The following is a 22,856-nucleotide window of genomic DNA, read 5'->3' as shown; positions in this document are numbered from 1 at the left end:
TTAACAAAGACATTCTTAGTGGAAAGATTACATTTATTATTCTTGTACACGAGTGCCCTTCCCTTCTCTCATAGATGTGTTACTTGTGGCAGCAGACTATATTCAAACAGACCCATTTCACTCATCGGTCCTTACACAGCTGTCATCAATCACCAAACCATTACTATCAGCCCTCGGTGCCTGTTCAATGACAATTCACATCACTAAATGACAGGGAAACATTATGCTGAAAATAAATGTTCACATCCCAGGAATATCATCTTGAATCATTTGGCGCATTAGCATACAAAATTAATTTAAGCGGTCATTTTTCTTGTTGTGGGAGAACCAAATAGGATTAGTATGTTCAGGATAACAAAATAAGGAAATGTTAGAGCCACTCGATGGCGTCACTCATTGCATTAAGATTGGTTTTGGTTGTGACTTCTCGCATTTGGGGTTAATCTCCGGAAGACCTTGACAGATGAGAGGAGAAAGAAAAGTAGGGTGAAATGCTGCATTAATCTTTATCTTTCCTCTCTCACTTTTTACTGACACCAGAGCATTAGCGGTAGCGAGGAGGATGGTTTTTTCCACAGCTCTAAATTATAGCGAACTCCAGCGAGACACCCGGAGGAGAGAAGCTAAGACAGGCTTATCCTGACATTTTCAGATTGTGCCATTACTAGTCAATGAGGAGCTTTTTTGGGGGTTTATTAGATATTGTTTCTGGCCTGCGTATATTAAAGCTGGAGTGATGTGGTGGTCCTGTGACTTCCTCTGTGCCTTTCCAATAAAAGTTCAGTGACACGGGTGATGATATCAGGATGCACCAGGCAGTCAAGCAGGTCATTAGTAGTTATTGTTGTATGTCTTGATTCCCAACAGTCCTCTGATTGTCGGTGCTCTGAGTTCCCATCACCACAGTCACATGGTCTACAATGAGTTAAACCAGGGCTATATTCATGTTCTCCCTGGTGGAGTCTGACAGCAGATGCAGGTTCTGTTCTTGGAGCTGCAGTACAGTCCTCTTGAGTTTGGCCCACACAGTTTCTGAAGGATTTAACCTCCAGATCTTTTGGGGTCACTGCCCTTGTTTCTGATGAGTCTTCTTGCTGACAGCGCACATATATTAGATGAGAGTCCTTAACAGGGTCGTTGTTGCTCCTGACTTGTCCACTGGAGTCCCGCTTGACTGGACGAGAGTCTTTCGGATGCTGGGTCAGTTTGCTGTGACAGACACTCCTCTGTCTTTGAGCGCAGGCCCTCACTGCCAGGTTCACGTACTGCATGTTCTCATTATGGGATGCTACTCCTTCCTGCAGAAACACAAGAGAGACAAAGGTCAGACAGTTAAAAAGAGTTCAACAAGCAACAGCTACTGGGTAAACAATCAACTACTCACCTCTGTGTGTTGAGTTACTTTTATATCTAAATGTCAATACACTCTGGAGTTAAGAGAGAGGAAGTCTGAAGAGGCTGCTGACTGAATAACATGATGAAGTTAATGTTTACCTGTGCAAAGTCACCAATTCAACATTAGACATAGAAATGCTAATTATAATGTATCTGTGAAAGCAAGACACTTCAAATATTTAAACTTTATACGGTGTAAAATGTGAAAATTTATGACTTTAGCAACCCCAAATGGTAATATTAACAAAAACACTATTGTAAATGGGGTGAAAGCAGCAGACTTCACCAATTTTCACTAGGACTGACCAGCTGGCTACTGAATTTTTTGGGGAAACCTCTGCATTTTTAGTCATGTCTGTGTTTACATGCTCACAAGCTGAGATAAAATATACTCAGCTGGCCCTGCAGAACCTCCATTACGGCTCATGTATACAGTAGCTGTTTTAGAAATGCTACAGTGAAAAGACTGACATTATCTTCTAAATAATTTATTCTGCCTGATTTAAAGCTGGTCTGTTAAGTTTAGAGTACCAAATTATTATATGTTTTACAAAAAAAGCTTATAAGACACAGATGTTAGTAAGAAAGTAAAAGGGTTTGAAGTTCAGTCCTTCTCTCCTCTCTTTATAGTTAGTTTCATCTCTCCCTAACATCTGTGTTTCTATACTGCAGCTCATACTGTGACTGCAAGGCAAATGACCTCCAGTAGGTGGGATAAATCTAATATACCTTACATGGGATAATGTTGGGATGATGTTGCTAAGCATCTAATTATGTTTGGATATAAATGCTTTGTGATGCAGCGATGCTGAGGCCAAGAAAAAAAATCCCTAAAGGGACCATAACTATAACTATATCTTATCTTAGATATATTTTACATCAATTATTTGGGAGAGTAATAAAAATCAGAGTATTAATTTGCTACCTCAGTGGGGTTGAGCCATTCGTCGGTGTTGTCATCACTCGGTGTGCTTTTAAGGGCGCAGACAACAGCCTTGGTCACAGCTTCACTAATTCTTGCCACGTCATCCCCTTCCTGCACAGGAACAAAATGCCAAGCAAAATAAGTATGAGTACTGCATATCAAGATGATTACACTGAATGACAAAGACAGTCTGGACATATGCTACAGACACAGTCTGATGTGTCTGTGACCTTGCAGGGGGAAGCTGGATAGGGACCCGCTCTCTAAATAAACATTCATCTGGCAGCACACCACACACACTCATCATAATGACTGGGAATCGTTTACTGCCAGGTCTGTTCATTACTCAAAGCTGAGAGGGGCCTTCATCTGGAAGCAGTAACCGTTGTTAGGATCAACCAGAGCCGGTCCTTGTCAGGGCAAAGAGGAGAAGAGCTGACATGCCTACTCTCAAAATGCCAAAATTTGTCTGGCATATATGGATCATGTTTTCATTATGTCAAGTTTTGAGCTGAAGCGTTCAGGGTGAAGAGGAGGCATGGCTGGGTTGCTTACCAGCTCAATCCAGGAGTTAACGCTGACGGTGACGGGATCCACCGACTCCACATAGTGCCACCAGTGTCTGGGGACATAAAGCACCTGAGCAGAGAAGATAAAAAGTCTTCAGGAGCTTAAATGGATTAAGAGTTTAGTGATTTTTCCACTCCCTTCTTTTTGTGTCCTTCAACTATTCTGACACTGTATAAATGTGGTAGGATATATGTAAGCATAATGATCATCCACTAGATGGCAGCATACACCTTTTTCCCCACATCATCCATTCCATCCACAAAGGTCAACTTGTAGCTTTAAACTGTACATAAAGAGCAGGACAAAACAAACGACGGCACTGACTGGGAGGGTTCAAGGTGAGACTGGGGGCAGACCTAGATGGATAAAGGAAGCCAATGATGATTGATGCATTGATGCCAATGGCCAGCCTTGGACCAAGACAGGGGTCTGTGTGACTAAGGAACCAGGGCCCCATTCTTCATATGTGGATAACCGAGTTATCCAAATTAGAATGTTGATGATTTGATGTGAGTCTGGATTTTTGGTTCTTCTAAACTTGCTTAAAATTCATCAGAAACAAACCCGCAAAAGTGCATCTTATTGACAGTTTGTTAGATCATGACCAAGATGTTTTAAGATGAACCCCATGCAAATGGAGATATAATGAAAGAATGTTGATATTATTATGACTGACGTTATGATCTGCTGGTGTAATTATCACAATTTAATTTTTATATTCAAGAGTCATCTTGACTTATACATCACAAACTACACAAACTTAAATAACAACAAACTTAAAGTTAAAAAATAATTAATCCAAATTTAGTTTGAGAGCCAGAGCATATGGCATTAATGAGAACTTGTCATTTGAACACTAAGACTTACTAAATAATGAACCGCAGAACTCTCTTTGATTGAAATTGTTTACGCAATTAAAACTGCTTTTTGAGAGATTTCAGAAAGCATTAGTTTTCACATCTGGCTTATTATTATGGAGACACTGTAGAGCACAATGTGGAACAAAATAACACCAGTAACAATGCAGAAACCTAACACATTTATGTCCTTGGATCTATGGCCCCAGTGCACGCTGGGAGGTTCATCTACACACCTATCTCATATAAACGCAATCACATGATCTACACACAGCCAATAATATATTTGAAAAAACAGGCCCAGATTAAGGTCATGTGATAACATCTGAGGCAACTCCATTCACTAAATGAGGACTGTGAGATGTGCTTAAAGCTAAGAAGTGGACATTTCTACTTTGTGTTTAGATTCCTGTCACCATATTGAGTTCCTAAAGGTCAAGGAAGAAAATCCATGATCCATTTACAATAAATAAGACAAGAAAAATGGTCTGCTATGGTATCAGTGGTGATCCTGACCTGCACATTGCTCTACAACCAGCCTTCAGAGTTACCTAACAGCTGGGTTTGGCGTTGCTGATGGGGGGGGTATTTAGTATGCTACAGCAGCTCCAGCACATACAGTAAAAAAAGAGACAGATGGCTAATTGCTTTGTCACCATTTTGACTCTTGAAAAACAAAACAATGCAGCTTGAATATGAAACGAGGCTAAGAAGGACAAATACATCCAGGAAAACGTTTGCAGTGATTCAGAATTGAAAATTTCTTAAAAAATGGCAAAGAACTTCCTGAAAATTAGGGCATCATGGCAGCTAACCTGTGATTGCACAACACCTCAATCATAACTTTACAGCCACCTCATAACTCTCAAGCCACCTGCTTCTAAAGCAAAGCAGATGACAGAAACTTGTCTAATCTGTCAGTTGATCTACTGGCCTGGACTTGACCATGTAACTGTTTCTCCTGGCCAGACACCAAGAGTAATGACGCAGTCGACTTTATTGTTGCTTAACCTTCCACTTCCTCAAGGTTGTTGAAGGTGACACAGTTATACTGAGGCCAGATTTTAATCGGAACCAAGGCCTTGCTTCACACCTTTATGGAGGACACCACAGCAAATAAATCTCTCTGTTCGGTCGATTTCTACATGTTGGGAGCTTAAGGACCAATAATGCTATATTTTATGGTTATTGCTTCTGTGTCACAAGCAGATCATTGCATAAATGTAGAGCTACAGTATTGCATAACATGAAACTTTAGTCAATCACTCATGATAGTTTTCCAATGTCTGTAAACTAGTGTTTGATGTGTCTTAGTTAAATGTTGGATTTGAAAAATATGTAGCCTTGGGGGTGTAACAATACTGTACAGGCTCACAGGTCAATACAACTAATTTGACTGAAAACAAACCATGACTGTAGAATATTCTAATTTTATTCATTCTTCAGTCAAAATGTGCACGCAGGCTGTTTTCAAGTTTGAACTGTTCTTTGGTTTATAATTGTATTCATATAGATTTTGGTTTAAAAAAAGGGAAATAATAGAATCTCTTCCTTTCACAGGCAGACTCTTATCTACTTACAACTAAATCTAAATTAAAGAACCAAATACTGTCTAGATGAGAATTTCATCTTCATTGTGTAAACAATGTCCTCATTAACACATAGAGCAAGTATCTGAACTCAAATAACATTGTTCTAACACCTCATTTAGTCATGAAATGTAATTTAACACAGAAACAAACTTTAATTTCTGGTCATGGGTATGTTTTTTTTTAAAGAAAAGTATGAGTCATGAACAGACAGTCTGGCTGTCTTCACAAGGGGAAAAAACACTCATCTAACGTCTCTGTGACTGTCACATTTACTTTGACCACCTTTAGGATTAGAGCAGCAACGATTAATCGATTAGTTGTCAACTATTAAATTAATCACCAACCATTTTGATGATCAATTAATTGTGTCATTTTTTAAGAAGTAATTGACCAAATTCTCTGATTCCAGCTTCTCAAATGTGAATATTTTCTTTATTCTTTAGTCTTCTATGTAAACTGTAATCTTTGGGTTGTGGACTGTTGGTCAGGACAACACAACATCTGAGGACATCATCTTGAGCTTTAGGAAACAGTGATTGACATGTTTCACAATTTTCTGACATTTTATAGACCAAACAACTAATTGATTAATCAAGAAAAAAACTGACAGATTAATGGATAATGAAAATGATCGTTAGTTGCAGGCGTATTTAGGATGACATTTTGTCACATTGTATTGCAAAATATTGTGTCAAGGGTTCTCACCTGTCCTGGCTGCAGAGTGACCGTGTGGGCTCTGGCTCTCTGAAAAGCAGGGAACCTCCTCAGGTCTGGATGGAGAACGTCCACCTGGCTGAAGACACTGGACTCCTCATAGGGGATCCTGGTAGGGTAGAGTTTAGAAGTGTCCTCTGGAGGAAACAGGTGCCAGCGCTTCCTGCATACAGGACACATCATAAATTGATATGATTTCAATAAGCCTACTGAGCAAGTCAAACATTACTAAGCGAAGTGATTTCAGTTATCTATGGAGGAAACTGTAAATTCACTGTAGGCCAAGAACACAGCTTTACAAAACTGTAAACTAACTTTTATTGCACTCTGATAGACTATAGTAAATATTACAAGTGATGAAACAGTTTTTTAATATGATGGGTCCAGAATACACTTACATTTGCTCAAAACACAACACAAAATGTGGAAATCATGAGAAGAGGACAGAAGAATTTGTTATTATGGATAATTTTTTTCTTTCCTACACATTGTCATGATATATGATATATAGGAAATGCTAAAAGTCGACAGACCCGAATGCAAATCCTTCAATATGAAACCATCTAGTCTTTTCTGACCTGAAACTCTGAAATCGCACTATAAAGTATTTTGTGATCTAATCTATGCTGCTACAGCTTTCTATTCATCTGACCCACCACTGTCACAAATGTCACTCTATCAGTCAGCTCTGTTGTATTTTCATGGATCAGCAGTGTCAAAGAACTGCTTGAACTGGATGATATTCCATTTGAGATCAATACTAAATAAAAGAGCCTGAGACCCAATTACAAGAAGTGAGATAAAACAGCTGATCAGAACAGTAGACTGAGATAAGATACAAAAAGACCTTTTCTCTTTTGTTTCTTGACTCACAGCGTCCTCCCTCCCTCCCTCCCTCCCTCCCTCCCTCTCTTGTGAGCTATGCGACAAATTAACTGTCTTTCAGGGGCCAGACGACAGATCACACTCTGTCAGCAGTTACCGTACCCTGCACCTTTCACATTGCAGAAGACGTAGGTGGCGAACAGACAGAAAACTTGTACCACTCGTGTGGTGAAATACAGCTGCTCTTGTATAGAATCTTGAATCTTCCTTCCGCTCAGCTTCAGACTCCTCTGTCTAATTCACAGGCCCATTATCACACGTGTGACAGGGCAATGTCACTTTTTATTTTACTTGTTATCTCCATAGGTATACCTTTCTTCATCCTGTTTATTGTTGCCAAAATTCATCATTCAATGTACATTTTTAACTTATAATTTTTGATCACACTTCAATTATATTCAGTTATATTGCAAAATCTAAAGCAAAATCTCTTTCCAGAAACATTGCCAGTTGATGTAGATAAAACAAACAATGCAGTCAACAAATTCAACTGCTGCGACAGAAATTAGATCCAATAAAAACTGTACATGGTGTAGTCTGAGGAGAAGTAAAGAAAATATGAAAAATAGTACAAAAAAAAGAAATTTAATTTATGTGAACGATGAATGAAAAAAAAGGTATTGCGCTGCAGTAGTCTGACTCTAGTTTGCATGCAGAGTCTCCTATGAACTACTTAATCTTGGAGAACGATTGGCCTGAAACCACATGACCATATATCCAACCCATCTTTGTAGATGTCCCATTGGCTGATATGTGTCTATTTGTATATGATTGGTTGTCTTTTATATCTTTTTCAACTTTTTTTTCAACTTTTTTTCATACCCAACTTACTTTATTTAAATGGTGTTTGTAATGTGTTTTATGATGACCCTGATGAAGACCACAAGCCGAAATGCGTCAGTCAACTAATTGTTGACTGACACATTTCGGCTTGTTGTTCCTCATACTACAAGTGTTGCGGGAGTTCTCATCTTTCTTTTCTCTTCTTCTGTGAATTACCACATTTTTCCCGCAGTTTGTACTGCGGGAAACTGTAGTGGAGAGCATGAAAAGTTTTTGTTAGAATTTTACACACACATACGACTGTGAAGGTGTGTGCCCTACTTCTGGCTGTCACAAAAATGTTACAACATTAATTAGTTAAAATTAACCACTGGGCAGAGGTTTAATCAGTTTATACAGAAGGGCTGCCGTAAGTGGAAAGTACAGATAGACTCTCTACTGTAACTACAGGGTTATCAACACAAAAATGTTAAGTAAATGGAAGATATAATAAGGCCTGTAATAGGACAAAGGGGATGTGTAACCTTTGTAATGATAGTCGTCTGGGAGATGAGTACCACATCTTGTTTAAATGTTAATATGTCAGTATAATGAACAGTGGGAAATCCTAATTACCAAAGTGCTATTTAAACCCTCCAACCTGGCTCAAGTTAATTTGTTAATATAATTTAGATAAGATAAAAGTTAATGCAAATTAGGCGCCTTCTTGAAGAATGTTTTACCTTTATTCATAGAATTTATGTTGCTGCTGTGGGCCATAATTTTACCATTATTGTATTGAATTTGAAACTGAATATCTAATTATTTAGCGGTTCCACTTTTCAGTTCATAAGGAAGATCACTAAAGTGTCTCTTGTTTCAGTCAGTATGCATGGCCACACACACCACAGCAGAAATCTACATGTGATAACGGAAACCATGTTTAGTTTTTTGTGCACTTGTAATCTGGTTATTTAGGTGCACGTAAATATAGCAAAAATCTACTGGTATCATCCTTACCGTCCTTGCACCTGCAGTACCAGGTTACAGCCGTAGGAGTCCAGATGGCATGGAGTGTTGGCCCCCATTGTGCCGATCCATAGGGTGCTCTCTCTCCCGTTACGTCCCTCAAAACCAAACTCAGACCACTTTACATCCTGCGACACACACACACACACAGACACACACAGTATGTCAATGTCGTTTATCCACCTAAAATAATGTGAAAAACATAAATAACAATCTGGTTTTTAAATTAGAAGTCTCTGTTCTTTTTGCGCGTAATAATAACATGACATGGAGACAAGACTCACATTTTCACAACTGTCTCAACTCAGCTCAGAGATGTTTCCCCGCCTCATCAGCTTCTTTGACAAGGCCTATTATAGGTAACCAATGGACACCTCTGTGTAGAAAACCCAGCTACAGTATTTGTCATCTTTCAAGGCAAACTGGTCTGTCAGTCATGTCCTGTCAGAGCACAAAGGTGTAGCAATCACGCCAGCATCCTGAATAATGAAGTAATTATCATATATGCAGGCAGCTGTAAATGACAGACTGGTCAATCTCGCCTTCAGACATTCTTTTACGCAGCACCGTTTATTCTGTAAAAAGCCCATGTCTGCCTGTCTCAAAGACATGAATGTCAGCAGGTAATAATTGTACGTGGACGCACAATAAAAATTTATCACTGAGATAAAAATGAAATGAATGTTTAGCGATGGCTCTACAAAGGATGGCACTTTTATGTCTTTACCTATCGGAGGACAAGAATAGCAGCTAATATAAAATCATTATGGGCAAAAGCTTGATTTTTAATTGAAAAATAGAAAAAGTAAAAATGAGCATTTTGAAAAATAAAAAAGACCAGAGAGGAATATTTTGGGTCTTTCAATATGTAATTTTTTCATTTAATATTTCATTTGTTGATAAGCTGACAGTCTTGCAACTAGATTAGACGGTAATAGGTAATAATTTTTTAAAAATGAATTTATTATCTTCTTAAAGAAAAGTTGGTCTTTCTAACATTTCTTGACTTTGTTTGCTTAGACTGTTGGTGCTGATGTCATACTTCTGGCTCATGTATAAGTCCAAGTCATACATGATTAATTCCACTGAAGATGATACAGACCCACTGAGGCAGCAGGATGTGTCTACTTTTTAGTACAGAAACAATGAAGATACATACTTACCATACAGTACACGGGCATATTTCTATAAAGAACACACTTATAAAAACATGTTTTTGAATTGAGAGGGGTTTCTCTTTCACTAGTTTAAATATAGCATTAAATCTTAACCAGGTCGAACCTGGTCATTCATTTATGCAAAACATGTTCATCACTTGAAGCTTAATACATAAAACTAGATCTAACAAAGCAAGAAAGAAGACCAAATGTGTGATGGTATGTTTGCTGCACTGCTGGTCTTGTTACATCTGTCAGACAGCCTGACCTCACTGTAGGCAGCTGTTAAAAATTACATGATGTAAATATGACTTCACTGCTTGAAAAAATTACAACCAGGTTGTGGGTTAAGGGAGAGAATTATTTAACATAAGATACATAAGTATGCAGACACCATTGTCCAAGTACTCGGTCTGATCTGCAGAGTATCTCCAATATTCAAGAACCTCTATGTTGTCATAGCAGCCAGGAACTGCTGTTGATTCTGACAGAATAACGTAAAAACACACTACAATCACTGGTGTGTTATAAAAAAAGTACTTACCTATAAAAAGTTGCATGCTTTTCAAAAAAATCTTTGTAGTTGCAATGTCACTCAAAAATCTGAGGTGACAATTAACAAACACAAAAAAGCCTGATCTGGATCTGAGCCTGATCACCCTACATGTCTGTTGGACCAAGCATTACAAAACCGACCTACTATCTTAACATGTATGTATGCAGGAGGCTGATTACCTCAAACATGGAAGGCTGATCTTGAAACAGCATGGCGATGTACTTATAGTCAGCATAGGCCCAATACTCTGAGTAGGGATAGTCACAGAAAGGCCCTACATCAGTCCCAGCCTGACCCCGGGTCCAGCTGAGAAACTGAGCCAGCTTGGCTTCCACATAGGAGCACTGGGTTTCAAACAGAGGTGCTATGAGAGCAGGAGAACAAAGCAAGAAAAGGCACAAGAAAGAGAATAATCAGTGGGAAATTGTGATAAAGTTTCAGCAAAACAATTCAGTTGATCTATGCTAAAAAGAAATGCAATTCACATGCCAGAATCACAGCTCTATGCATCATCACAGAGGCATGCGATTTTGTTTTACTTGCTTTTATGAGAAAAATAAATCACTGTTGTAGTGATTTACTCTTGGTTTTGTTTTAGTAAACAAAGTGTGTCTACGGTTGAGTGATGGCATTTATAATCCATCATGAGCAATGTGCTCCTGTCAGCTGTAGCAGCTGAAAAAGATGATTTAGAAATCTAATTAGCTAGCTTTTATCAGAGGACACGCTCTCTGTTATTCATCACAGAAGGAGTCATTACTGTAGCTGTTAGAGCCACATGGAGGGCAACATACACCAGATGCTCAAAGACAAAAAGCTCCTAATGTTTTTCTTATGTGACATTTATGAAATCAGATCATTAAACAACCTCCAATACTTCATCCGGTTCAGCTAACTACAGTCTAACCTGTAAATCAGCACCTGTCAGAGGATAAACTACACAAGACTGCAGACAATTATTATGTTTTTTTTTCTGAAAACAGAGAGCTGGTTTTGCCCTAGAAGCTTTATGCATGGATATTATAAGATACACAAAAAACAGGAAAAGGTATATGTTCACGCTATATATATATATATATCATATGTACATAAATTGGATTTCAGTCACAGCTTTCAGAGGACAGATAAATGAAATGGCGGTCCAAGAGAGAATTTCTCTATGGGAATCTTTCTGGATTCTTATTAAAACTATGTCTGCTTAGATCTCAACCACCATTGTGAATCTCCCTCCATGTATGTGTTCATTCCCTTTTCATCATTACCTGGGCCTTTCACTGATGGATGTTGCTTTCTCAGAATTTTTATGCAACATGACATCTTTTGAGTAATGCAAACTAATAAAATATTTTGAGCAAAAAATGATCATATATGTATTACCTACATTGTATATAGCTATTTCTTTACCTTCATCTCAGTACTTTCAAAACAACAGCTTGAGTCTGCTTAGAGTGCTTGGTGCGGAGCCTGAATTAGATCTTTTTGGGTCACGTAAGTCTGTTTTCATTTTGCATGTTCAATCCAGGTGATTTATCACACAGAAATTATTTCAACCCAGATCTGTCGGAATTAATCTTCTGCTCCTACCGTTAGTCTCCTCTTTTCTCCCAAGTCTGAATCGCACAAGTCTGTTACCAAGGCAGCCAGACAGGTGCTCTGCAGTCCAGTGGAGAACAGGCCAGCCACAGGTCATGTTCAAGAAGACTGCTGGCTGCTGCAGATGATGCAGAATCCTCCGAGTCTCTTCTGGACTGAAGGGTTTAGCGGAGGCGGTGGTGGCCATGACCTGTAGTATACACCAGAAACAGCAGTGTTGTTGTGTGCCTCTCTACAGTACAGTACAGTTCCTTCCTCAGGGTTCTGTCATTTACCAACACAGTGTGCACACATATCTAGTGTAAATTACATAAAACAACTTAAAAGACATGGCCACAATTGTGTGTTACCACTCAGGAGCCTGATTTTCAACCATGTCTGTACCTGAGGCATAAACAGTTATCTCATTCTGTCAGGGACGTAATCTATCAGAACTTATGACAGATATTTACCTACCAGGCAGAACGAGCCACCTAAAGCCAGTGTGGGTCAACGGTGGTCAGTTTTTAAAGTTACATTAATAGCAAATTAATAGAACAGAATAGAGGCATAATAAGCCTCTATTCTTCTGTGGAGGCTATTTCCTCCCATTCTTTCACAAGAGATTAGTGAGATCGGCCACTGATATGTGTTCCAGTTCATCCAAAAGTCAGGGCTCTGTTCCATTATAATATTTTTAAGTCTCAAATATTATCATTATCGACTTCAAAAAATTCAGTATCAGTCGAGCTCTGATACTGAAGCGTTAACCAAAGTTAACTTTCCTAAAAGCATACTTGTGTTAAAGATTTTCCCGTTTAATAGTTTTTCCCCATTTTACATTGTTGATAGTATTAGTGGTTAGTTGTGGACATTTTCCACCTTCAAACATGAGCCAGTGACGTTATAGAACTTTTGTTTCACTAATTATCTGGATAAAATGGCAGAATGGGTGGAGTTGCCTTTACACAATGAAATTCTGCTCAAGATCGAAAGCTTGATTTTTGTTTAGAACGTCAGCACTCACGATAGTGAAAGTTAGGCGTTGTTGTTTCAGCTAACAATAAGACGACGCTTTTAGCTCGGCTCTACTTGGGGGAACGTTATCTTCGCTATGGAACAGGCATCTACTCCATGTTAAAGTATCACAACAAAGCGGACGTTAGCTAGGTGAACGTAGCTAGCGGAAAGAAGCGGGGTCCCTGGAGCAGGGGACTCACCTTGTCCAACACGTGCAGTTGAAGTTCGGGCGGAAGTAAACAAACCTCACATGACAGTGTACGGTTTCTATTTACACTTGGACCGCCTCCCTGTGAATCTACTCCATTGCGGCTCTGCGGTAGCAGCCACAACCCCACTGAAACTAATGCACCAGCCGAGCCAAAATGGCAGTCCTCTGACCACAGTTTCCACATTTCAAACTAGTTCCGTTGGCGCATGCGTAGTAAATTCCAGTGACTGAAACAGGCTATCGGGGTGTTATTGTTTGTGAGCTCGACAGCATCCCAGTGAGAAGCTTATTTCCTGCTGCTGTACACTCATTGAAGGCGGAATTTAAACTGAACGGACACACAAAAAGCTGCTATGGGTGCCGTTTCGAGCACCGAGGCCGAAAGGGAGCCGCTTCTCGTCCCCTCTTACACGGAGGCAAACAGTCAGCCGGTAAACAGCAGAGTGTACGGGAGAAGATGGCTGGTTCTGACACTGTTTTCCCTGCTGGGACTAATGCAAGGGATGGTGTGGAACTTCTGGGGTCCCATCCAGAACTCTGCCGTTCACGCTTACGGCTTCACCAAGTCCGACATCGCAGTCCTGGTTCTGTGGGGTCCAGTGGGGTTTGTCCCCTGGCTGCTGTTTATGTGGTTAATGGATAAAAAAGGTGAGCTGTTCTGATATGGTACACAGTGTCCTCTCTCAACGTGATGATGTTTTGAATCCTCGTTTGATCCATACTCTGTACTTACAGGAATATTACCAACCTTAAAGTCTTAAAATACACATGACATGTTGTTCTTTTTGATGGCTAATCACTCAGAAAAAGTTTAGTGCAGTTACTTGACTCAAATCCTACACATGATAGTCTCATATGCATACAGTGAGTAAGATGAGTGCTGATATCCGGTGTTACACAGTGTTCTGTTATCCGTCAGATTCTGTGGCCTGATTACAAATTCGAGGTACTTTGACACCGACAGATTTTAACCCTGGTCACATCATGTATTTTGATAGCTGTTATCAAAAATGGCGACTCCTGACCTCCACAGAGGGATGAATAAATATGTGATTTTGAAGCTGATACCATTATCCAACGTTTCCCCAACTTAATCAGCTGATACTAATATGTAGTTTGAAAATTAGTGTGCGTTTTAAATAGGGATGCAACAAATGATTATGTCATTATACATTAATATGTCAGTTTTCATTTGATTTAGTCTACAGACAGTTAAAATACCCATCACAATTTCCTGGAGCCCAAGGTGACATCTTGAAATTACATGTTTTGTCTGACCAGCAGCCCAAAACCCAAAGATATTTGATTATTAAGGTGTGAAACACAGAAAAGCAGCAAATCCTCATCTTTGGAAAGTTGGGAACAATAAATCTTTGGCATTCTTGCTTAACTTACTTAGTTTTCTGTTCATCGACTAAGATATTAATCGAATAATTGATTCAGCACTGGTGCTACACATGCAGGTGTATAGGTTGCATTTTTTCCATCTTCAGATGATTAATAAATTCTTTTAAGAGTGATATATTTCTTCTTTTGCAGATTTGACATTTGTAAATGGCACTTTTTTAATTAGACATCAGTTGGTGCACAAGGGTTTTCCTTTTCTTGTGTCCAACATCAGATTTGGAACCATGTGAGAGTTAAAATTGCTGATGCAGGATAAGCAACTCTTGCAGAGCTTTTAAGACTTCTGTCTTTCAAGAAAGATCAGATTCACAATGGCCTTGAAACAGCAGAACATTTTGTAAAGTGCCTTTTAGCGATGGCAAGGCAGCCTGAAGGAGATCTCTTGACTTGAGCTACTGAGTCAAAGAGCACTTCATCTAACCAGTTCCTCTGCATCACCTGACTAACTTGTAAAAGTCAACGTTGGGCAAGACTGTCAGGTGACAAATACAGTAACAACACAGTAACAAGATCTCAGTAACCAGGCAACTTATGCATTGAAGACAACAAGGAAAATCCTGCCAAGAAATTACATAACTCAACTTGTGATACTGATTCATCAGCAATTAGCAGTTCTGGGTGTTTGTTTGCCTAATGAAAACAAAAAATACCACATCACATGAGCTGCTCAGTGGTAGAAACTTATCACTAACAAGTATGTATAATCTTAGTAAAATAACCCACCTGTAGATTCCCATCAGACATGTAAAATTAATGCTCAACTTTATACATGCAGCTTGCAAGTCTTTGCTGCTGAGTCATATATTGAATTAGGGCAGCTCATTCAGCATTCGCAAATTGTATTAAGCCATGGTGTGACCTTGTTTAAAAACCTATGTGAAATCCAGAGGTTGTGACAGGCCTTAACTGTTGTCCATTGACACACACACACACACTGGTTTTGCTCCAACTTGTCAGTGAGGAAAATGTTTGGCTTCTCTCTGGGATTTCCTCCCTCCCCAAATTAAAAAACTGTTGATGCAGTAGTTGCCATCCAGGAGAGGCTACAGTCTTAATATCAAGTCATGAGTGATGCCGTCATGGAATAGTAAGCCCACATGATGTGCTTAGGATATGACATACTGAACATATATGCTGATGTTGTAAAATGTGTTGATCCACACATTTAAGTGTGAGGTTGTAAAGCTTGAAAGTCCTGTTTGTAGCTGCTGGCCTCCAGGGCCTCTCTGACATATATAGGTTACTTACTTTTCCAGTATGTTTACACACTCAAGGTATTTGACTCTAGTTTATGGTGGCTCTCAATGTACAGAACAATGTTCAAGAAGATATATGTGGTTATACATCCAAGACGACACAGCTGTAAACATTAACGTATAACCTATATGTAGGTGTCAGTAAATACACATGCAGTACTATGTGAAATATTAGCCCACATGCAGCACCAAAAGTAGAATAATACAGTATCTCTGTAGCACAATTATTATGAAATGATTCCAAAAGTTTACAATTGGATGAACTGATTTGGGTGTGCTCTCACCTTTATGAATAGGCCTGACTGGTGAATAATTAAAATGTTGAAAGCAAGACATTCATTCAGGTTTATTGTGTCGATCCATAGTTGAATTGGCAGGTGCAAATGTGCTTCTTGACCTTTGTAGGCAGTGATAGACAGCATCGCCATGCAACTATTGTCTTCTCCAGATCAAATGAACACTATGACTTGTTGAAAAGTTGTTTCTTGATTTTTAAGAAAGAGCACAGTCTTGACAGAAAACTAATATTCATTGACAAAGTCTCCGTTGATACTTGTTGCTAGTAGTGCCTTGTCAATACAGCAGAACATTACATACAGTACGTATGGACAAATCAATGCCCATGTTGACATCTAAAGAATGCAGCCCGACAAACTTCTAACATGCACCATAATGCAATATTGGCATTCTGTGACCTGTATTTCCCATTAGGGATCGATAAAGTACAATTCCAACCCAGCACTGTTTCACTGGTGTCAATATATTGACCTGCTCTCCACAATGATGACTGTGGTCTGTTAGTCAAAGGTTCAGCAAATGAAAACTGGTGGAAAAAAAAGAACAGGGAAGTTGAGAGTTTCCTAAAATGTGCGTCATGTGGGTGAAACTGAGAATAGAGACTTCCATGTTGATAGAGAAAGACACTTTGTCTGTACTACTGCTGTTACACAGGCAATATTAAATAAGGAATTTTGGGATTCCTCTAGTCTGTTTTGGAATGGTTGGTGTTATTATTGGCCACATAGATGCTGGAAAAGTATTAAATGATTAGTGAATCAGCAGAAAATTAATCAGCAACAATTATGGTAGTATAGTGTGAGTCTAAGTATAGTGGTTTTTGATCTAGACCTGGTCTAATGTGGTCTGGATGGAAAAATATCAGTGAAATTGTGCTTTTTTCTGTTTTCATAAGCAAAATAAAGGTTTCACAAACATGAAAGTGGATTTAAACAGTGTTAAGGCTTTTGCTACGGTATCTTAACTCTTTTTCATAAGTGTAAGTGGTGAAAAAATGGAGAATCAGCTGATAAATATTATTTATGTTTCCCTTTGTTCTCTCAGGCAACTGCCTGTCTTCCACTGTGTCAGTGATCAAATCAAACAGCCAATCAAAGGTCATGGTCAGTATTCTAAGTGACCAATCAAAGGAGCAGAATGTCCATTCCATCCCCCGGGTCAATTGAATATCCTTGGGTTTTTGAAAACAAGCATTTTGAACTCTTGGAAATTGTGACGGACATTTTTCACCATTTTCTTACATGTATTAACCTGATGCGCCAGATGGTTTGTTACACAGAACCATCTGAGAAGTTATTCATGGGAACTGTTTGGAAAAAGGCAGGCACTTTCAAAGAATACTTGGCAGGTGATTGGATGAACCATCTGTTTATCACCATCTTACATTGCGAGGCAGTTGCATTTATGACGCTGATTGGTCTGAACCACCGCTGGTTTGGACACAGGCGTGTAACTTGAAACCTGACAAGATGGGTTCTCGTGTGATGTCGTGATCTCACAAATCCAACTGCCTCGCAATGTAACACATTTATAGGCAAAATGTAAAAAAAATGAAAAAACAAAAAATTAATAGAGAATGACAGCCCTATTTGGGAAGTATTATAACAACTTTTGATTGGAAAAAAACCTGACTATCTGTGCCAGTGACCTCAACCATGCTCAGTCCCTCAGTCACCTATCTTCTGTCTGCTATCTTTTCACTCTTCTCTCCACTTCCGTAACCATATCTTCTTGTCTTCCAGGTTTGCGGGCCTCCCTCCTTCTCTCAGCATTCTTCATGCTGCTAGGGGCTGCTCTACGGAGCATCCCGCTGACAGACCAGCCTCTCAGACGATGGTAAGGCTCCTGTGTAAACATAGCACCAGATGGTTTAGTGGAGTGAGACTGATGATGTCCTTTTAGAAAAGTTTTGGAGAGGAGGCAAAGATTGACTCGTGATCTTCAGTGCAGTCAGAAGCCTTCCATAATTTCCATAATTTAATTTAATTTAAAACAAATCTCTCTAACCCACCACCACAGCCAATTCAGGACCAGCTATGTGCATCAGGTTATGATCCAAAAGAACTTAATGCAAAAGTTAGGCCTTCTCATTGTCTGACGTATAAAGAAGTTTAATAAATGAGGATTTGTGAGTTGTGATATAATTTTATAATGAAGCCTAATGACTTAAATGATACTCCAACCTTTCCTCTAGCACCACCATGGGATGGGCATTTTTGTTTTTTAGTGAAATGTCTAGGATCACCATATAATTTGGTACAGATGTTCAGGATCCCCAGAAGATGTATTCTACTGTCTTAGGTGGTCCCCCTGACTTTCATCTAGCACCATCAGTAGTTCACAGTGTTCAGTTATTCAGTGAAATATCTCAACATGTACTGGATTTGGCAGAACATTTTGTACAGACATTCATGGTTCCCAGATGATGTATCCTGATGATTTTGATGATCCCCTTAATTGTCGTCTTGCGCCACTGCAAGCTTGAAATTTTTTGTGAAATGTCTCGACAACTATTGGATTGATTGCCATCAAGGTTGGTTCAGACGTACTTGTTCCTACCAGATGATTTGTAATAACTGTAGTGATCCCATAATGAGTCCTTTTTTAGTTGTCTTTGGGGCAAAGGGCAGTGGCAAAAATGTTAAAGTCCTCTCTAGTCAAAATTGTTTTTTTTCTTCTTGTTCCTTTGGTTGGATATTTGAGCTTCGCTGTGCAGGATGATGTATGTGTCTGACACTAGAAGGCTGTTCCCACACTAGACTTTGCAGTGAAGAAGAAGACATCTTTTGTCCAGCATTCAAACTATTGAAATGAAAATTATTAGCTTATTTACAGATTCTGGATTTTTCAATGAGGGACAAAGAGGAGATGTAATTTTTAAGATTTTTAAAGAGGTAATTCAACTTTTTTGTGGAAAAACATATCAGACAAAAAATTATTAGTAAAAGCAGAGTCTTTTTCTTCTGATCTTTAAGAATTAGTTTATTGTCACAAACATGATGAAATAAAGAAGCGTAGTGAAGCACTTGGATGAATATCAGCACAGCCTAATGCAACATGCAATAGTGACTACTATTGTGGCTAATAAGGTCTTCTGCTGTATTCAGCTGCATAGATTTACAGGTCCTGTTCCTTTTTCATCAAAGTATAGACCTGTACCTGAATAGAGGGACGGTCAGGCAGCATTTGGCTGCCAGAGAACAGAATTCTGAAAGACAGCTCAATACTGTATGGTTCCTTTATTTCTTTTTTTGTGTCCTTGCTGCCAGTTTCCTCCCTTATCAGACAGCTCTTTGACAGGCCATCCCTGGAAAACATAAAAAGAATCCTATTATTCTTAGTGTTTCATTCTCGGTTTTACCCATGAGCTCAGTGTTCGTCTTTTAGTAGGTGCAAAAGCTCAGAGAAGGTCATTTCAATTATAATGTGTCTTTTAAAAGTGTAATGTCATTGAGTATTTCTGAGTGGTAATCTGTCTAATGATTCCTATTGGGCTCCACAATGAGGCAGTATATCATAAAATATCAATACGGAGAGGAAATTGTATTTCCATAGAATGAGTCACGTATCACTTTCACTCCATGGATTTTAGGTTTTTTTTTTTAAATCATTTTGGATTTCAAAGAGCAGATGAATCAATTTTGTTTTTCAATATCTTTCCCTCTGTGTCTCATGAGGCAGGGATAAGAAAGCCATTAGTGGAGTGAACAGCTAATGTTACAGTGATACAGGCCAAATGTAAGAAAAATAAAAAGCTTCTGTTGAAGTATATTAAGAAAGGGATAGATTCATGATTTCCTTGAGACAGTGCCTAATTTGAAAAAGAGTATTTACAATTTGCCATAAAATGTCAGGACTTGGATCTTGGATTTGTTGTCACTCTGTGGTTTTAGCGTCCTGTATGTGTGTGTTCCTCACAGCCCACTAATAGCTTTTATGGTCTCTTTCTACAACCTTGCGATCAGCGAGGTGCTGTCACATTAGCCCATTTCTACATGCTTATACCAACATGTAGACTAAACGTGTTTGGTACATGTGCAGACTTCTTGTCTCGGACTGTTGACCTTGTATAGATCACTGCATTAGATAACATAATGTGGTCCTGCTAGTGTTTTACAGTGGCAACATTTACAGGCCACTTAAGGCATTAACTTTCCTATTGCCAACAAAACAAAGCAGCTTGTTTTGAGGAAACTTATATTTCAGTGAGAAACATAGTGTTTTTTTAATGGCTGAATCATAACTTTAATCCATCTCAACCTCTGGGATTCGTCATAGGTTTTAGTGGAGTAGCAATCGCCTAAATCTTCAGGATGTTGTATTTTGCTGTTTCTGGCCTGCCTTTTAATAACCTTCATTTAAACAGGGAGTTCCATTGAGAGCAAGCTCTCTTTTACAAAGATGCCCTGATTAGTGTACATATAAAACAATAAAAGCACAAAATTACAGTATACATCAACAGATTATACGACAAACAGGCCAAAGACATCGACATAAGGGACATATTCAATTCAAATGAAACACATGCATTCACACTGCTCTATGTTAGTCAAAAGAGATTTAAATTGATTAAAAGGGATAAGCTTGTCTAATTTTACAAGCAGATTGTTCCACTTGTGTGGAGCATAGTATTTGAATGCCATTTTCCCAATCTGAGTACTAACATGATGATTTTCGAGGACCAAATAGTCTTGGGACCTGGTGCAGTGTGAAAATGATCTATAGTTAAAAAGATATGTGAGATACCCAGGAAGTTTGCCAAGAAGTGCTTTGAAAATACAATGCAGTACCATTCTCTTCTCACTGCCAACGAATGCCACCCACCTTTCTCATATAGTATACAACGATGTGTTCTTAAGCCATCCCCAGTTATGAACCTAAGGGCAGAATGATAGACTGCATCGAGAGGTTTAAGAGTAGAGGCAGGAGAGTGCATATAAATTACATCACCATAGTCCATAATGATAAAAAGGTCTACTGAACAATTTGCTTTCTGCAGTTCTGGGTAATACATGCCTTATTTCTATGAAAGAATGCCAGTTTTGCTTTTAAGGACTTAGTCAGCTCATTAATATGTTTTTTGAAGCACAGCTTGTCATCAAGCCAGAAACCAAGATATTTATAAGAGGATACTCTTTGAGTTGCTGTCTCATTAAGAGTAGCAATATTCACTTCAGTGGAACTGTTAGCCAGTTTTCTAGAAAACAGCATGCATTTTGTATTATCTGAGTTTAATAATAATGTAAGATCAATTAAAGTTTTCTGTACAGCACAGAAATCAAAATATAAGTTTTGAACTGCCTGGGCATCAAAGGGTGCTGTTGTATAGAGAATAGCGTCGTCCATGTACAGATGAATGGTACTGTTTCTAACATTTTCACTTAATTCATTTATAAAAAATTGTGAATAAAAGTGGTCCTAGAATACAACCCTGTGGCACACCTTTGTTAACTCTCATAAAGCTGGACTGATAGCCATGAGCCACAACAGCTTGTGTTCTACCACTGAGATAATCTGCAAACCAATTACATGACTTTTCATCAAATCCAATAGATTGCAGGTGTTTCAAAAGATTTTTGATTATCGACAGTATTGAAGGCTTTAGATAAATCAATAAAAAGGGCAACACAATCCTGCTTGTTATCTAATGCACTAACAACATTATTCAAAACTTTCAACGCGTGTTGAGTGTTGAGATAAAAATGTTCTCACCTGATCATTTACCAGTTTCTCTTAACACTTTAGCTACATATGATAGTTTAGAAATTGGTCGATAATTATTAGCTCATTGGACTGACCCCCTTTATGCAAAGGTAGGACGTAGGCTGTCTTCCAAAAGGGATGCTTTCTGTTACCACAGTTAGATTAAAAATACAAGTTAAGCATTCGATTAGAAATGGAGCTGCTAATAATAAAAGCCTTGGCTCTAACTGATCAGCCCCATTGGACTTTTTGGATCAATAGAACACGAATGCATCACATATTTTCTTTCCAACTGATGGTTGAACCTTGAACAATTTCATTGAATAAGGATGAAGTAGATTATGCAATAATGATTTAACCGCTTTCCAAAAATTTGATTTGTGATCCTCCAGAAATTACAGCGAGAGCTAAAACTGACATTTTAATTTTATCAGTAAATCAAAACCAAAATCCTGCCACAGTGGACAAACTCTAAATGTCTAGTTGTTTTATTGTTTTTTGTGGAGTGGCCCCTTAAAATAATACTCCATATTAAGAAAGGATGGTCAAAACTAATGCAGCTGAGGTCAAGATATCCTGACCTTTAGTTATTAGTAAAGGCCAAAAATGTTGGATTCTACACTCCAACTCAATTGTGTCTTCTTTTTTTTTTAGATCTTTCCTGCCAGGTAAAGGCCAATGATTAAAAGTTTACAATGCAGGCTTTCCATTAAAAATGTGTGAACTTCTGACCTGACCTGAGATAACCCTCAGGTTGGGCAAGGGATGTTCAGACTACACAAAGCTCCTCCGGCAGACAACATTATACCATTAAACTAATTCTACAGTCTGAGTAGATTTATCATAGATCATGTATGTAAGTGCTGCTATGTCATGCTTGATTGTACAGTATAGTGCGTGGAGCCAATAGGCTTTATCCTCGTGACATCTGGTAACCTGTGAAAGAAC

General features: G+C 38.7%; 2 protein-coding genes across 4 annotated transcripts in view; one reads left to right on the top strand and one right to left on the bottom strand.

The window, feature by feature from the left end:
- Positions 1–12: 12 nt before the first annotated feature.
- hspbap1 (hspb associated protein 1) lies at positions 13–13,429 on the bottom strand. 3 transcript variants are annotated; one of them, XM_042426679.1, is made up of 8 exons: positions 13,235–13,429; positions 12,027–12,225; positions 10,622–10,806; positions 8,721–8,857; positions 6,045–6,216; positions 2,876–2,959; positions 2,321–2,431; positions 13–1,298 (listed from the first exon to the last, which is right to left on the bottom strand). In XM_042426679.1, the coding sequence occupies exons 1-8, from the start codon at positions 13,427–13,429 to the stop codon at positions 723–725; spliced, it is 1,659 nt and encodes a 552-aa protein (XP_042282613.1). In that variant the 3' UTR covers positions 13–722. The 3 variants fall into 3 exon arrangements, with proteins under 3 accessions (XP_042282613.1, XP_042282614.1, XP_042282615.1); XM_042426680.1 differs by lacking the exon at positions 13,235–13,429 and adding an exon at positions 13,042–13,228; XM_042426681.1 differs by lacking the exon at positions 13,235–13,429 and adding an exon at positions 12,492–13,022.
- Positions 13,430–13,598: 169 nt separating this feature from the next.
- slc49a4 (solute carrier family 49 member 4) overlaps positions 13,599–22,856 on the top strand; it is a 55,133-nt gene continuing 45,875 nt past the window's right edge. The window contains exons 1-2 of the mRNA XM_042426682.1: positions 13,599–13,893; positions 17,948–18,041. Coding sequence (XP_042282616.1) covers positions 13,599–13,893; positions 17,948–18,041 — 389 coding nt within the window. The remainder of the gene's footprint in view (positions 13,894–17,947; positions 18,042–22,856) is intronic.

This window comes from Thunnus maccoyii, chromosome 11, assembly GCF_910596095.1.
Source record: "Thunnus maccoyii chromosome 11, fThuMac1.1, whole genome shotgun sequence".
Lineage (NCBI taxonomy): Eukaryota > Metazoa > Chordata > Actinopteri > Scombriformes > Scombridae > Thunnus > Thunnus maccoyii.
Note: the sequence above shows the minus strand (reverse complement) of the source record. Positions and strands in the feature narration are given on the sequence as shown.

Coding starts and splice junctions, on each gene's coding strand:
- hspbap1 (XM_042426679.1), bottom strand. CDS start 13,429: ATGTGGAAACTGTGGTCAGAGGACTGCCATTTTGGCTCGGCTGGTGCA. Junction 10,807..12,026: donor GAGAAAAGAGGAGACTAACG/GTAGGAGCAGAA, acceptor CTGCTCTCATAG/CACCTCTGTTTGAAACCCAG. Junction 2,432..2,875: donor TTAACTCCTGGATTGAGCTG/GTAAGCAACCCA, acceptor GTTCCTGTGCAG/GAAGGGGATGACGTGGCAAG.